Here is a 14740-nt window from a genome sequence, read left to right as displayed (position 1 = left end):
TCTTTTCATTTTCTCCGTCCATCCTACCAATTGTAAATAATATAGCTCTTACAGACCTGAAAGGTTCTGTTCTTCCTCATAAGGAATAGAGTACCAAGAAGCCTGTAAGATCAATAGAGAAATCCTAGTAAGTCACCCGTATATTCACCCTGACAATGAAGGATGCCTTGACATATATCTTTAATGTCTTTATTTTTGGCACTGGGATGAATGTGTTCAAAGCTGCAACGTAGGGAATCATGAGAACAAATTCTACCTTGGGAATAAAATCTGTTATTGACAGCTTGGCTCAGGCCTGGCACAGAAGACCCTGGGCAGAGACTTGGAAACCAGGCAATGGAAATGTCATAACTCCAGACCAGCGAAGAGTCTGAATGTTATTTTGGGCCACACATGGGTCTAGGAATGGTGCCAAGAGCCTGGAAAGGAGCCGCGAACACGTATTGAAGGTGGACCGCCTAATTTCCATCAGTGATTGGCTGCCTGGATACATGGTATACTCTGTCACGCGGGAAGCGTGTTTTACAGCGACGCATGTTCAGAAAGAAGAGAACAGATGAAAACTGATTGCTCTTGACAATTTATGCATACTTTTTATTGTTATCGGAATTCAAATGTCAACTCAAAATACAATTCCAAGGTGATAATACAAGGAACAACAGTCATCTCGTAGCAAAGAGATGGAAAGGAAGCAAAAACACCAGTGTGTATGAACAGAGGGTGAATGTAGGTAGCATCATGTCCTTAGAGAATGGTGTTTATTTCACTGAGAAACAGAACACTCACGTTCAGTGCTGATGTGCTTTAAGGCTTAAAAGCTTATTTTATAATCAGCACATACACCGCACATGTGGTCACATGTTCATATAAAAAATTTTCTTCCTCACTGGCAAAATTACGCTTTGGCTCCACTTTTACCGGCCCACCCAAAATAACTCATTAAACAATTTTTTGCATGAGATATATACTAAATCTGAAAATATAACAAATATAACACATAAAGCAGAACATCATAAAGACAGCATTTTTTGTGTTTAAACTCCACATATTGAATGTCTCAGAAACAAAAAAGAAAGATCAAGTTGCTTTTTAGTACTTCTAAAATCATCTGTAAGACTTCCGCTAATTCTTCTAAACATGGCTAGAACTGACCTTTCTTTTACACTGAAATGTAAGCTTCTCCCCAAGACAGGTTAAAATTGTCAAGATGAATGAAATCTGCCCATAGTTTTCACTCTTGACCGTGGGCACCATCATAGAACCGAACTTATATATAAGACAAGTATCCCTTTATGATTAAAATCGTAAGACCCATGAAATCACAGTCCATGGGTTTCATCAGTAAAAAACTGAATAGGTGGCTCTCAGTGTCTACTAAAGGAGAACCAAGATTATCCTGACTCATCTCTCAGGACCAAATCTGATTTTATAAACCATACAGCCGAATCCTCAGCTTGCACAGATTTGTTCTTCTGGAACGAGACCTGAACGTGGCTGCAAACCCAGATGCTCCAGGAGCTTATGGAGCTCCAGGTGCTAAGAGAGAAAGGCTCAGAGTCATATGACCCGAGGTCCTTGATTCAGCTTCTTTAACAGGCTTCCCAAATCTTCCTCCACCCTGGAATCTTCAGAACATTTAGTTCAGAGCCTCAGTTTCTGCATCAGATTTGATGAGCCCATTTCTGTACACTTTGCCCAGATCCTTGGTTTGCACACCCTGCCTTCTTGATGGAGCCGTCATGAGAACGAAGTGGGGCTTTTCTTGTCTCGCTGTAACTCAGTGGGTCAGAGACTTTGCCCCAACGTGAGAAAAAGACCTCAGGAGAAGCTGTGCACGCAATGGGCTCTTGGCTCTCCCAGCCACATGTTACATGTTCCCAGAAGCTTTGATAGCACAATACGTCCTGATTCATCCAACATTATATAAAAATACTCTGGATAGTTTGACTGTCTTTATAAAGTATTAAAAACACTTGAAGCTGCAGCGCTGAGATGGATACACACGTCTCTGCAAGGCACATCAGTTCCTTGGCGGGGACCAGCCTGAATAGCTTCTTTCTTGCATCTTTGGCAGGAGCCTCAAAGGTGAGAGCTTGAAACCTGGGGTTTCTTTTTCCTGCCACACCTACAGGAATGTGGACTAACAAAACAAAGGAGAAAAGAGAACTCAATGAAAGATTATACAACTAGTGATGAGGAAGTCTTTATTACTATTCAATATCATAGTTGGTTTTGATCGAATACACTCAAGCATAACTGCTCATAAAAACCTGCCTTGAAAGGAACAATGAACTATTTCCAACCTCATTTTTTACCTGCTCTCAGACCCTAGGCAGGAGTTAATTAGCATATATAAATTCTTTATGACTTTCTACCCTGTAACAGATGGTTTGGAAATGAGCTGCTGAAGTGAACAAAAGAAAGGAGAAATTAAAAAATGATGAAGTGCTGTTTTAGAGGGGAAAATGATAACAAGTTTCAGTAACTGGGGCTAAGTAGTTTTCTTTTTCCCCCCACAAGTAACTACATAATGCAATCAGTGTGCTTAACTTATAGAACTGTAGATCAGACTTGGATTAGGTGTTTTTTCAAGGGTAGGGACTAGGCGTAATCAACTTACCCAATTTTTATTATGAAACACAAACACAGTAAAAAATTAGAAATTCATGTAAGTTGAATTTTTGTTGGGCTAATTCTTCCTGTTTATATATCGGTTGAATATTAATTTTCCCTGCACACCATCCAGATGGCCTTCTCATCTCCAAAGCTCCACCTCTTCAAATTATTTAATTCTATTTTTAACATGATTGAATTGACAGAAGTGTGTGTGTGTGTATGTGTGTGTGTGTGTGCGTGCGCTCGCACGTTCAGTCATGTCCAACTCTTTGCAGCCCCATTGACTGTAGCCCACCAGACTCTTCTGTCCATGGATTTCCCAGGCAAGAATACTGGAGTGGGTTGTTGTTTCCTACTTCAGGGGATCTTCCCAACCCAGGGATCAAACTTGAGTCTCTTTATGTCTCCTGCACTGGCAGGAGGGTTCTTGATCACTAGTGCCACCTCAAATGACCCCCCTCTCCCTCAACGCTATTCCTGATGAGTTTGAAAATCTGATCTCTGACTGGTTTGGGGATCAAGAACGGGTATGCCACTCTCACTGTGGAAATGAGTGGCAGTAAGTGGAGTCAAGTCAAAAGGAAGAAGGCAGTCCCTCTGGTTGGAGTGTTGGCACAGAGGGCCTCCACCACGAGGATGGCGGGTGTGCAGAAAAGGACTCCGTAGCACTGAGACGCGGACATCTTAAAACTCCAACGGCACATCACAGGCTTGTGCGTCCAACAGTCAGCGCTGAACTCCTCCTTACATTCAACCCTGTGATCCTGGCTGGGACGCCCTCCTGGGTGGCCCAGCCCTGAAGAGACCCTTTAGGGCCTGAGAAGTTCACCCGCTTCATCTAACCTTCAACATTCTCCTCTCCTTCCGGCTTCTAGCATGGCTGCAGTTGGAGGGAGAGGACTAGATAACCGCCACACTGATCTGGCCCCAGTACCCTGACACAGACCAGATAATTGTCTGTGATGCCACAGCCAGCAGAACGCTTATCCTTTCTGGATAAAGCAAGACCTCCCCATGGTGTAATTCTCAAAAGGCCAGTTTTATTAATAATACCGTTTATACATTTCTTAATTTTGGTTTATAAACTGGCAGGATCTTAAAGAAAATCTCCCACCTCACCTCAACCTTCAAGTTGCATTAGTAGCACTGTTAGTCGCTCAGGCACGTCTGACTCTTTGCGACCCCATGGACTGCAGCCCACCAGCCTCCTCTTGTCCATAGAATTCTCCAGGCAAGAATACTGGAGTGGGTAGCCATTCCCTTCTCCAGGGGATCTTCCTGACCTAGGGATCGAATCTGGGTCTCCCGCATTGCAGGCAGATTCTTTACCATCTGAGTCACCACAGAAGCCCCAAGTAGCATTATTTTAGGGTAAAACCTAGGTAGAGCTTTGGTTGAGGCTAAGCCATTAGCTATCAGTTTACTTACAAACAAGCATAAGCATCTGATTGAGTTACTTCATGGGACAAATGTCTACCTGTCCTCTGATTGGCTGGTCCTCTTAGAAGTCAGCTGGTGTGTTGATTTCAGTACACTGCTCAAGTTTTCTTAGGAAAGTTCTGAGATGATTCGTCAATGTGATTCTTCAGAATAGCATCAGGAAATAGGACAAAGAAATCAATGTATATGTTTTAAAGTCTGGTTGAAATACTTGTAAGACACGTAGCAATGGTTGCCTATCTCCAGAGAGGGCGATGCTGCTGCTGCTGCTAAGTCACATCAGTTGTGTCTGACTCTGTGTGACCCCATAGATGGCAGCCTACCAGGCTCCCCCGTCCCTGGGATTCTCCAGGCAAGAACACTGGAGTGGGTTGCCATTTCCTTCTCCAATGCATGAAAGTGAAGTCGCTCAGTTGTGTCCGACTCTTTGAGACCCCATGGACTGCAGCCCACCAGGCTCCTCTGTCCATGGGATTCTCCAGGCAAGAGTACTGGAGTGGGTTGCCATTGTCTTCTCCTGAGAGGGTGATGGTACCTCATTAAAGAGGATATGAAGAGAGAAATCTCCAAGCCTACTGGGAGATTCTTGTTATGAAGCTACTCATAATCAAGGAGGATAGAGCCTAAGATAATGAAACGACCCCAGGGCTTCCCTGGTGGCTCAGTGGTAAAGAATCCACTTGCCAGGGCAAAAGACATGGGTTTGAGCCCTGGTCTGGAAAGATCCCATGTGCCTCAGAGCATCCGAGCCCATCCACGCACCGTAACTACTGATGCCTGAGTCCTACAGACTGTGCTCTGCAACAAGAGAAGCCCCCGCAAGGGGAAGCCAGCACACCGCAGCTAGACAGCAGCCCCCACGCGCCACAGCTAGAGAAGGGCCCACGCAGCAGCGAAGACCCCGCACAGCAGAGATAAGCAGCAAACAACAGTCACGCCTGTTCACTAGGCAATGCCGACCCCAGTGCTAGCACATAGATCTTGTCAAGTCTTTCTGAGCATAAAAAAGTGAGGACAAGCACTTCTATTGCACACCACCACTTTGAATATGAAATGGCATATGTAAAACCATTGATCACTTACACAGGATCCTAAAAGTTGCCAGTTTCTAATCTCTACCCAGTCTGCCAAGTGACGAAGAGAACTGCCATGAGGTTACGAACATCCCCATCTTCTCATAAATATATCTGATACAATTTAGGGATCTATATCCTTAATTCCCAGCTTATTGTTTAGAAGAAGACTGATCTTTTATTTTCCAAATTAGCTGTTAAATTATTTGTTTAAGTTCACAAATAAGGACTTCCCTGGTGGCCCAGTGGTTAGGACTCCGAGCTTCCAATGCTAGGGGCGTGGGTTCAATCCCTGGTCAAGGAACTAAGATCCCACATGCCAAAAAAAAAAATTTTTTTTCAAATAAAATAAAATTCACAAATGATACAAGACCATGTTGTCATAATTTTGAAAACTGAATGATGCAGAAGTCTATGGGGTATAAAATAAGTGTTCTCTCTTCTGCACCCCTTTTCCCAACACATTTCTACCCCAGAGGGTATATTGGATCATTTTAGGTCTTTCCCTATACATTTCCATTTTTCATAATCTCTCTTATTTTTATTATGAAAAATTTCAGAGAAAATTAGAATGTATGTAATGTGATTTTTTTTAAATATTAAATACATTTTATGTTTAAACATTGGTTGGATATTAACTTTCTCTGCACACTATTTAGACACCGTCCCCCCTAAACTCAATCTCTTTCTCCTTCTCCTATTTTCTTTCTGCTATCATCTATCTATCTATCGTCACCTGACTATCATTTATTTTCCCATCTAGCTAGCTATAGAGAGGGATAACTCTTGGTTTTATTTTTTAATAAATACTATAACACATTGTTCAGCGACTTTTCACTTTGTAATCCGCCTTGAAATGTCTATAATCTTGAAATATATATCCTCCATGTCTTTCATATATCTGTATTTCTGCTATTTAAGTATCTGTGTAGCAGTCCATTTTATGGATGTATTATCGTTGTCACCATTGGCCACCCACAGATGCACATTTAAATTATTTCTGTTTCGTCCAGTCATCAGTCCTTTTCCTTTAGATTCCGAGTTTTCACACCTTATTTGGAAATACTTCTCTCTTCATAACCACATTTAAAAAATAAAACATGTTCATTTCCAGATTTGTTTCATGTTAACCTTTTAAATCTGCTTTGAATTTTTTGCTTAAGATGCAAGACAGGGATTTAATATTGTATCCCCTCCCCCACAGTCAGTGTTCTCAGCCCTGTCCTCTCCCAGTGGGCTTGAAATGCCGCTTTCAGTTAGGGTGTGCTGAATTTCGTATCATACCTGCTGAGCTTTTCTACGTCATCCACTGTTTCTGGCAAGGCGATGCCCTTGGTTTCAGGCAGGAGCATCACAAGAGCACCGCAGACGGATGCCAGGGTACCTGTGGGACAGGGAAACAGCGTTACGGTCCCCAGATGGCACAGCCGCCCGCATCGCCCCCTGCACCCTCTGGAAGCCGCTGTGCTCACCACCCTAGCTCCCCCCGCCCCCCCCACCCCCCGCAGCAGTGCTCCAGAGAGGTCACCCTGCCTGGCCCCCCAGCGATCCTCTGTCACAATCTCACATTTCCTCAGCGTCCTCAGACCCTTGACACCCCCACTGACCCTGCGCTCTTGGCGTCCATCCATATACTCACTCATCTCACAGTTATTTACCCAGGACCTACTAAGTGCTGAACACTCTGAGAAGCGCCCGCCTCCTACTTCAGGCGGGAAACAGAGGCCACTCCAGAGGAGTCCCTCAGCATCCTTTGGCTGCCCCCGTCCCTGCCCTCCTCCCATAACGTGACCCGGCAAGGCTGGTCCCCACGTCTGCCCAAGAGCAGCTCTTGGAGTCTTTTGGGCTCCTCGCTGTAGGGGTTCATTCTCTCTCTCCAGCAGCTTTACCCTACTGGTGACGCCTTGAAAGGTACTCAAATCTCTCCTCTCTACAGAGCCTTCTTGCAACCTCACTGGATCCTCTAACCACCATCCTCCTCTCTGTCTTAGAACCAAAATCCTTGAAACACCATCCTTTCTTGCTTTCTGTGAAAGTCGCTCAGTCGTGTCCAATTCTTTGCGACCCCATGGACTATCCAGCCAGGCCAGAATACTGAGTGGGTAGCCTTTCTCTTCTCCAGGGGATCGTTCCAACCCAGGGATCGAACCCAGGTCTCCCACATTGCAGGCGGATTCTTTACCAGCTGAGCCACAAGGAAAGCCCAAGGATACTGGAGTGGGGAGCCCATCCCTTCTCCAGCGGTTCTTCCCAACCCGGGAATCGAACTGGGGTCTCCTGCATTGCAGGCAGATTCTTTACCAACTGAGCTATCAGGGACATATCTTCATATTCTAGTGCTGTGCCGGTAAATACCTAACAACTGGTTCTCCAGAAAACAAAGTCCTGATTTTCAGCGTTTGCCTTATTTCTATGGTGTAAATACGCCCCTTGTGGATGTGCGTCATTCATACCGGCAACGCAGCCTTGCGGGTGAGGCTCTGGGGAGATGGGCAGCAGTATCTCCACATGGACTCCAGTGGACACACCAGCCTCAAGGTCAGACACAGCAGAGCTCAATGAATCAGGAACTGAGCAGATGTATTTATTACCTCTGTGTCTCATCTCGTATATTCAATTTTTAATGATAACTGTTAGTCATTCAGTCACATTCAGTCATTCAATCACATTCAGTCACTTTGGTGACCCCATGGACTGTAGCCTGCCAAGCTCTTCCATCCATGGGATTCTCCAGGCAAGAACACTGGAGTGGGTTGCTATTTCCTTCTCCATGGGATCTCTCTGACTCAGGGACTGAACCTGGGTCTCCTGCATTGCAGGCAGATTCTTTACTATCTGAGCCACCGAGGTGGCTCCAAGATTCTTGAAAACTTGCCAGCTGACCTTGGTGGGCCAGAGTCACGTCCCACTCCCATCTGCTCGAGTCTGGGCTCTTCTCCTCAGTGTTTCGCTGGCCTGGTTCCCGCCAGATGACCAGGGACTGCCACCACCAGGCCCAGCGGCCCTGCTTCTGGCCCCTGCTGCCCAGCCTCACAGCAGCTCTGGCAGCTGGTGGCCTCACCTGCCACCCCCCTGACATCCCCGCCCCTCGAGCTCCTGGTCTCCCCACTGCTTCCCTCGCGTCCCCTGCCTGGCACCTCTCACTCTGCTGACGCTGGACACTTGTGGCTCCTCGGGGCTCTGTCTTGGGCCCGTTCTTTCCTCTCTGCCGTGTTTGCTGTGTGTGGGGGGCTCAGTCACTCCCATGGTTTCAGGGGCTATCTTCATCCAAGCGGCTTCCAAACCTTCCTCTTGAGGCCACTTTACTCCTGACTCAGCTTGTCAAACCTACTGCCTCCTCACCATCTCAGCCTGGATTTCTTAGAAGCACCTCATCCTACAAGCAGCCCAGATAGAATCCCTGCACGTCCTCCCACAGACAGGCTTCTCTAATGTGCTAAACCCTCCTATGGCTCCCCCAGTCAGCAGCGTCGCGGCCCCTCTCCCTGCTTGCTCTGGTCCCTCACCCAGTCAGTCAGCCCCTCTTGGCCAGTTCAACCTCCAGTGTGTTTCTTCAGACCAATCCACTCCTCAACACCTTCGTGCCATCACCTCAGACCCAGTCCTGACCTGATTACAGCAACATTCTTTTAATTGTCTCCCTACTAGCTCCGTCCCCTCTAAGTCCTTAGCATATCTGCCATCAGAGTGAAGTTTCTAAAAGGCAGACCTGACCCTGCCAACCCCAGCTTAAAACTCCACATGGCTTCCCACTGCTGTTTGGATACAGAGCAGACCCTTTGCACGTCTGGTGGTCGGGCCCCAGCTGGTCTCCCCAGCCTTGTCTCTCTTCAGGCCTTGCCTCACACAGGGCACTCTGTGGAAAAGGTCGCCATTTCCTCCTCTGGGGGATCTTCCCAACTCAGGGATTGAACCTAGGTCTCCTGCATTGCAGGCCAGTTCTTCACCATCTGAGTCACCTGGGAGGCCCCAACTTCCTCTTACTGTAGGTCTTTCCATTGCCTGGAGCACCAGCCTGCACCTCTCACGTGAATAACCTCTCCTCACCTTCCCATCTCAACAGAGGCCTCATTGCTCCCTGCCTCTCTCTCCTCTTGACCCCATGGGATGGGTTAGCGATCCTGTGATGTGCTCTCATGCACCCTTCTTTCTTTTCATATTTGTTTATTTATTTACTGGCCATGCCAAGGGTCTTAGTTGTGGCATGTGGGGTCTAGTTCCCTGACCAGGGATTGACCCCCTGAATTGGGAGAACAGTCTTAGCCACTGGACCACCAAGGAAGGCCAAAAGGGAAAGTTGCTCAGTGGTGTCCGACTCTGCGATCCTGCCAGGCTCCCCTGTTCATGGAATTTTCCAGGCAAGAGTCCTGGAGTGGGTTGCCACTTCCTACTCCAAGGGAAGTCCAAAGGCACCCTTCTTTATCACCCGCTCTTGTGAGTGGCGGTTTGGAAAGGCAGCTCCCTCTGCAAAGCAAGGGCCTGCCCCACAGTACCAGCGCCCAGCTCAGCCAGCCCGCCTCGCGGCCAGTCCCCCATCTTGAAGGACTGGGCTCTTAGACGGCTCTGTCTTGGCTGAACAATGCCTTCTCTTTGCTTTTTCATGCTGGCCCAGAATCAATGCTGCGCTTGTTTATCAGATCTCATGAAATAGTCTGAAATGACCATTTACTGAATCACTGGTGAGATGCTGACTCTGTGGTCTCAGCCCAGCTGAAGGACTACTGCATTCCTGGGTTTATTTCCTCATGGATGCAATATTTTCATTGGAGTTTAAAACTGCTGAGCAGTGAGTGACCAGCCTTCTTTACCAGGAGCAAGCAAGTGGAGGTGGAGGAAAGGAGGTGAGCAAGGAGCCAGCCAGCATCCTCTCTTGCTGATAAGGAGAGGGGAGGGGGGTATGAGACCTGGGAAAGTTCTTAAGTTGAACACTTTTTATTGCAACTCTATAACGTAAAACAAATTTAAATGATTTAGGGCCCGCATTTCACTGTGGTTCCTCAAAACCTGTAAGAGCTATGGGAAGAGCAAATGAATATCATGAATATCGAACCTGGTCATCCTTGTAGGTTCTATTAATACAAAGAATGCAAATGAAAGCATTTAAGAACAGTGCATGCAGCGAATATTTACCAAAGATGATAAGAGGTAGTTCCAGCCAAATGGCAGCTAGCCGGAAGAGCAGAAACGGGGCTATAATCCCCCCAAAATCACATAAACCGGAACACAGTGAAACCCCAAAGTTTCTGCAGAATAAAAAAGTTGTTGGAAATAAAAATATTTAAATAACTTCAGGATGAATAATATTTTCAGATTTCTAAGTAACAGGAATGGTAACAATATTTCCCATTTCTCTAGTGTTTGACATTGGAAACGTCTCCTCCCTCATACTCTATGCAAATCATTTCCTACGCAATTCATTTCCAAGCTGCTCCAGTTCAGACCTGTCACTCTGTGACCCAGAGTCACAGCGAGGTATTGGAGCCAGGGGGTGGAGTCTACGGTACTGGTGGAAATTAATCATCCATTAGCGGCTTACTGCCCAGGCCACTCTGCGGCACTCATGTGCCCTCGTGGCGCCTAGACTGACAGTTAGGTGTGCTCATGAATATTCCCCCCCAGAAAGGAGGCCAGTTTGTACTTGCTGTGCACATTGGTTGATTTCGTCCTTCGGGAACTGTCTGTGGAGTGTGGTCAGAGCAGAGGCTGGAGCCTTTACACAGAGTGGAGATGATGATGTGAAATCTAACTCATACCGCAGGCACACTCACCAGATTTTCTGATTTCAAGTCTAATGCGTGTGTGAGTGTGTGCTCGGTTGCTTCAGTCGTGTCTGACTCTTTGCAACCCCATGAACTGTAGCCCGCCAGGCTCCTCTGTCCATGGGATTCTCCAGGCAGGAACACTGGAGTGGGTTGCTGTTTCCTTCTCCAGGGGATCTTCCCGACCCAGGGATCGAACCCGTGTCTCCTGAATTGCAGGAGGTCAACTTAAAACATGCAGCTGCAGAATTACTTAGGAGAAACCATGGTACGGATGTTGGAATTACCGTAATGTTGTTGGGTACAATTCTGAATTTACCAAATAGACAATTTCAAAGGCCATGGTTATGCCTAGTCTTCCCAGAGTAGCAACAGTGGTCCTCAACCAGGGTATTCCTGCAAACACACAAAGTTTGGGAGGAAGAGTTAGGGGTCGACTTTACTTTCAGTATAATTGTACAAAACAACAAAAGGCATTTGCTTAGTGTTCTCCCAGCCTAATTAAGTGCAAATGAGGTGTGCGTGTGCTTAGTCATGTCCGACTCTTTGTGACCCCATGGACTATAGCCCAGCAGGCTCCTCTGTCAGTGGGATTCTCCAGGCAAGAATATTGGAGTGGGGTTGCCATGTCTTCCTCCAGGGGATCTTCCCAACTCAGGGATGGAGCCCACATCTCCTGGGCCCTTTCCTTCTTCCTCCATGGTAATGAGTGGGAAATGCCAGATGTTTGGTATTAAATGTTTTCTTTCTTTGGGGCATTAAGAGAAGAAAGAGTACCATGTCTGCCCTAAAAAGTCAGTACTTTAAATTTGTTAAGAGTTGGGCAGTTGATGACATCCTTTTTAAGGACGCTGGTAGGCTACAGTCCATGGGGTTGCAAAGAATCAGACATGACTGAGCGACTTCACTTTCTTTCTTTCTTTCTATCAGTTCAGTTCAGTCGCTCAGTCATGTCCGACTCTTTGCGACCCCATGAATCACAGCACGCCAGGCCTCCCTGCCCAACTCCCAGAGTTCACTCAAGCTCATGTCCATCGAGTCGGTGATGCCATCCAGCCATCTCATCCTCTGTCATCCCCTTCTCCTCCTGCCCCCAATCCCTCCCAGCATCAAAGTCTTTTCCAATGAGTCAACTCTTCGCATGATGTGGCCAGAGTATTGGAGTTTCAGCTTCAGCATCAGTCCTTCCAATGAACACCCAGGATTGATTTCCTTTAGGATGGACTGGTTGCATCTCCTTGCAGTCCAAGGGACTCTCAGGAGTCTTCTCCAACACCACAGTTCAAAAGCATCAATTCTTCAATGCTCAGCTTTCTTCACAGTCCAACACTCACATCCATACATGACTACTGGAAAAACCATAGTCTGACTAGACGGACCTTTATTGGCAAAGTAATGTCTCTGCTTTTCAATATGCTACCTAGGTTGGTCATAACTTTCCTTCCAAGGAGTAAGTGACATTTAATTTCATGGCTGCAGTCACCATGTGTAGTGATTTTGGAGCCCCCAAAATTAAGTCTGACGCTGTTTCCACAGTTCCCCATTTATTTGCCATGAAGTGATGGGACCAGATGCCTTGATCTTAGTTTTCTGAATGTTGAGCTTTAAGCCAACTTTTTCACTCTCCTCTTTCATTTTCATCAAGAGGCTTTTTAGTTCCTCTTCACTTTCTGCCATAAGGGTGGTGTCATCTGCATATCTGAGGTTATTGATATTTCTCCCGGCAGTCTTGACTCCAGCTTGTGCTTCTTTCAGCCCAGTGTTTCCTTCTATAGTTGTATACAATGTTGTGTTAGTTTCTGATGGAGAGCAGAGTGATTCAGTGATGCACATACATTCTTTTTCATATTCTTTTCCATTATGACTTATCACAAGATATTGAATCTAGTTCCCTGGGCTATGCTTTGTCGTTTAGTCATTCTCTATATCATCGTTGGCATCTGCTAACCCCAAGCTCTCTCTCCATCCCTCTCCTGTGCCCCCCTCCCTTGGTAACCACAAGCCTGTTCTCTGTGCCTGTGAGTCTGTTCTTGTTTCATAGATAAGCTCATTTGTGTCATATTTTAGATTTCTCGTGTGAGTAATGTCATATGATATTTCTCCTTCTGTCGGACTTACTTTGCTTAGAATGGTCATCTCTAGGTCCACCCACGTTGCTACAAATGGCACTATTTCATTCTTTTCTACGGCTGAATCGCATTCCGTTGTATATATGTACAACAATGTATATACGTACATCTTCTTTATTCGTTCATCTGCTGCTGGACATTTAAGCTGTTTCCATGTCTTGGCTGTTGTGAATAGTGCTGCTATGAACACAGAGGGGCATGTATGTTTTGAATTATAGTTTTGTTCAGACATCCGCTCAGGAGTAGGATTGCTGGGTCATATGGCAACTCTATTTTTAGCTTTTTGAAGAACCACCATACTGTCCTCTTTTTTGTGGTTATACCAGGTACATTCCCACAATAGTGTAGGAGGGTTCCCTTTTCTCCACAGCCTTTCCAGAACTTGCTGTCTGTAGACTTTCTAACGATGACCTTTCTGACTGGTGTGCGTTGGCGCCTTGTTGTAGTTTTGATTTGATGCCACCCTTTCTTAGTAGATGTGGCTTGAGCGCATATGACCACATGAACAGGAGCTTGCCTGCTCTCCAAAGTCAAGGGTGTTCAGCATGCGCCTGACTTTCATCTTTGAAAAGGAAACCTTCCCCCTTTATGAAATGGAGCAGGACCCCATGGTCCTTGCCCTGACCACGAACCATGGCTTCTGCCTGCCTTTTGCCTGTGGAAAACTTTGGTCAAAGAATAAGTTTAATCAGAGAAGTGAGAATTGTGGAAAGCAAAGGAAACCAGTTTAAGGAGATTAAATAATAATAATGTCGTCGTTAAGCACAGTCAAGGACCTTTACTTCTTTCTCATGGGCTATAGATACTATTCTGAGCCATATCCTGTGAGCTGTCTTACAGATACTAGAACACCAGGCGGAGAAGTTAACTCCCTGATGATCAGACTGCACCCAGGACAGGAGCTGCCATAGTCGAACGGGCCTCAGAGAACTGGGGACAAATGGACCCTGGAAATGAAGATTAACTGTGCCGAAAGCAACCAAGATGGTGCTGGTCAGACCACCGATGACCAATTTGAAGATGACTGTCATGTCACAGCTGACCGTGCCATTTCTGCATGTAGCCCTCCTCGCACACTCTGTCTAGTAAAGCTCTCACCCCGCAGCTGGTCGTGGTGGTGGTGGTGGTGGGTGGGCGTTGGCCTTTGCACAGACATCAGCCACCCTGCCCTCCAGTTGCTGGCACCTGAAATAAAGCAAAGTTTCCGCTTCCCTGGTGGCTCAGAGGTTAAAGCGTCTGCCTCCATTGCGGGAGACCTGGGTTCAATCCCTGGGTCGGGAAGATCCCCTGGAGAAGGAAATGGCAATCCACTCCAGTATTCTTGCCTGGAGAATCCCATGGATGGAGAAGCCTAGTAGGTTACAGTCCACGGAGTCGCAAAGAGTCGGACACGACTGAGCGACTTCACCTTCCTTTCCGCCAACCTGGCTGTTTATTGGCTTTTGAGCTGTGAGCAGCCGGACCCACCACACAGCTTTCTGTAACATTTATACTCATACTTGTTTATGCTCACTCAGCATTAAATGGTCCTCCTGCCTTCTAGAATTATTGCACTTTCCTGAATATATAATTTTTTAGTAGAAAAGTAGGCACGAATGAGGAGGATGAGAGAAGACGCTGGAGCTCTGTAGATTTATGTGTGTTCTCTTCAGAGAATCAGTTGAGTTCAGTTCAGTTGCTCAGTCATGTCCGACTCTTTGTGACCCCCTGGACTGCAGCACGC

General features: G+C 46.4%; 1 protein-coding gene across 2 annotated transcripts in view; it reads right to left on the bottom strand.

Moving 5' to 3' along the window:
* Positions 568-14740, bottom strand: part of SLC22A3 (solute carrier family 22 member 3) — a 99747-nt gene continuing 85574 nt past the window's right edge. The window contains exons 8-12 of one of the 2 annotated variants that reach the window (XM_018053438.1): positions 11176-11284; positions 10260-10372; positions 6414-6513; positions 4094-4199; positions 2073-2140 (exon numbers count right to left, since the gene is read on the bottom strand). In XM_018053438.1, the coding sequence (XP_017908927.1) occupies positions 4118-4199; positions 6414-6513; positions 10260-10372; positions 11176-11284 (404 nt within the window). In that variant the 3' untranslated portion in view covers positions 2073-2140; positions 4094-4117. Of the gene's footprint in view, positions 2141-4093; positions 4200-6413; positions 6514-10259; positions 10373-11175; positions 11285-14740 lie in introns of both variants that reach the window. The other variant, XM_018053439.1, reaches the window with a different exon arrangement.

The sequence above is a fragment of the Capra hircus genome, chromosome 9, assembly GCF_001704415.2.
Source record: "Capra hircus breed San Clemente chromosome 9, ASM170441v1, whole genome shotgun sequence".
In the NCBI taxonomy this organism is placed as follows: Eukaryota; Metazoa; Chordata; class Mammalia; order Artiodactyla; family Bovidae; genus Capra; species Capra hircus.
Note: the sequence above shows the minus strand (reverse complement) of the source record. Positions and strands in the feature narration are given on the sequence as shown.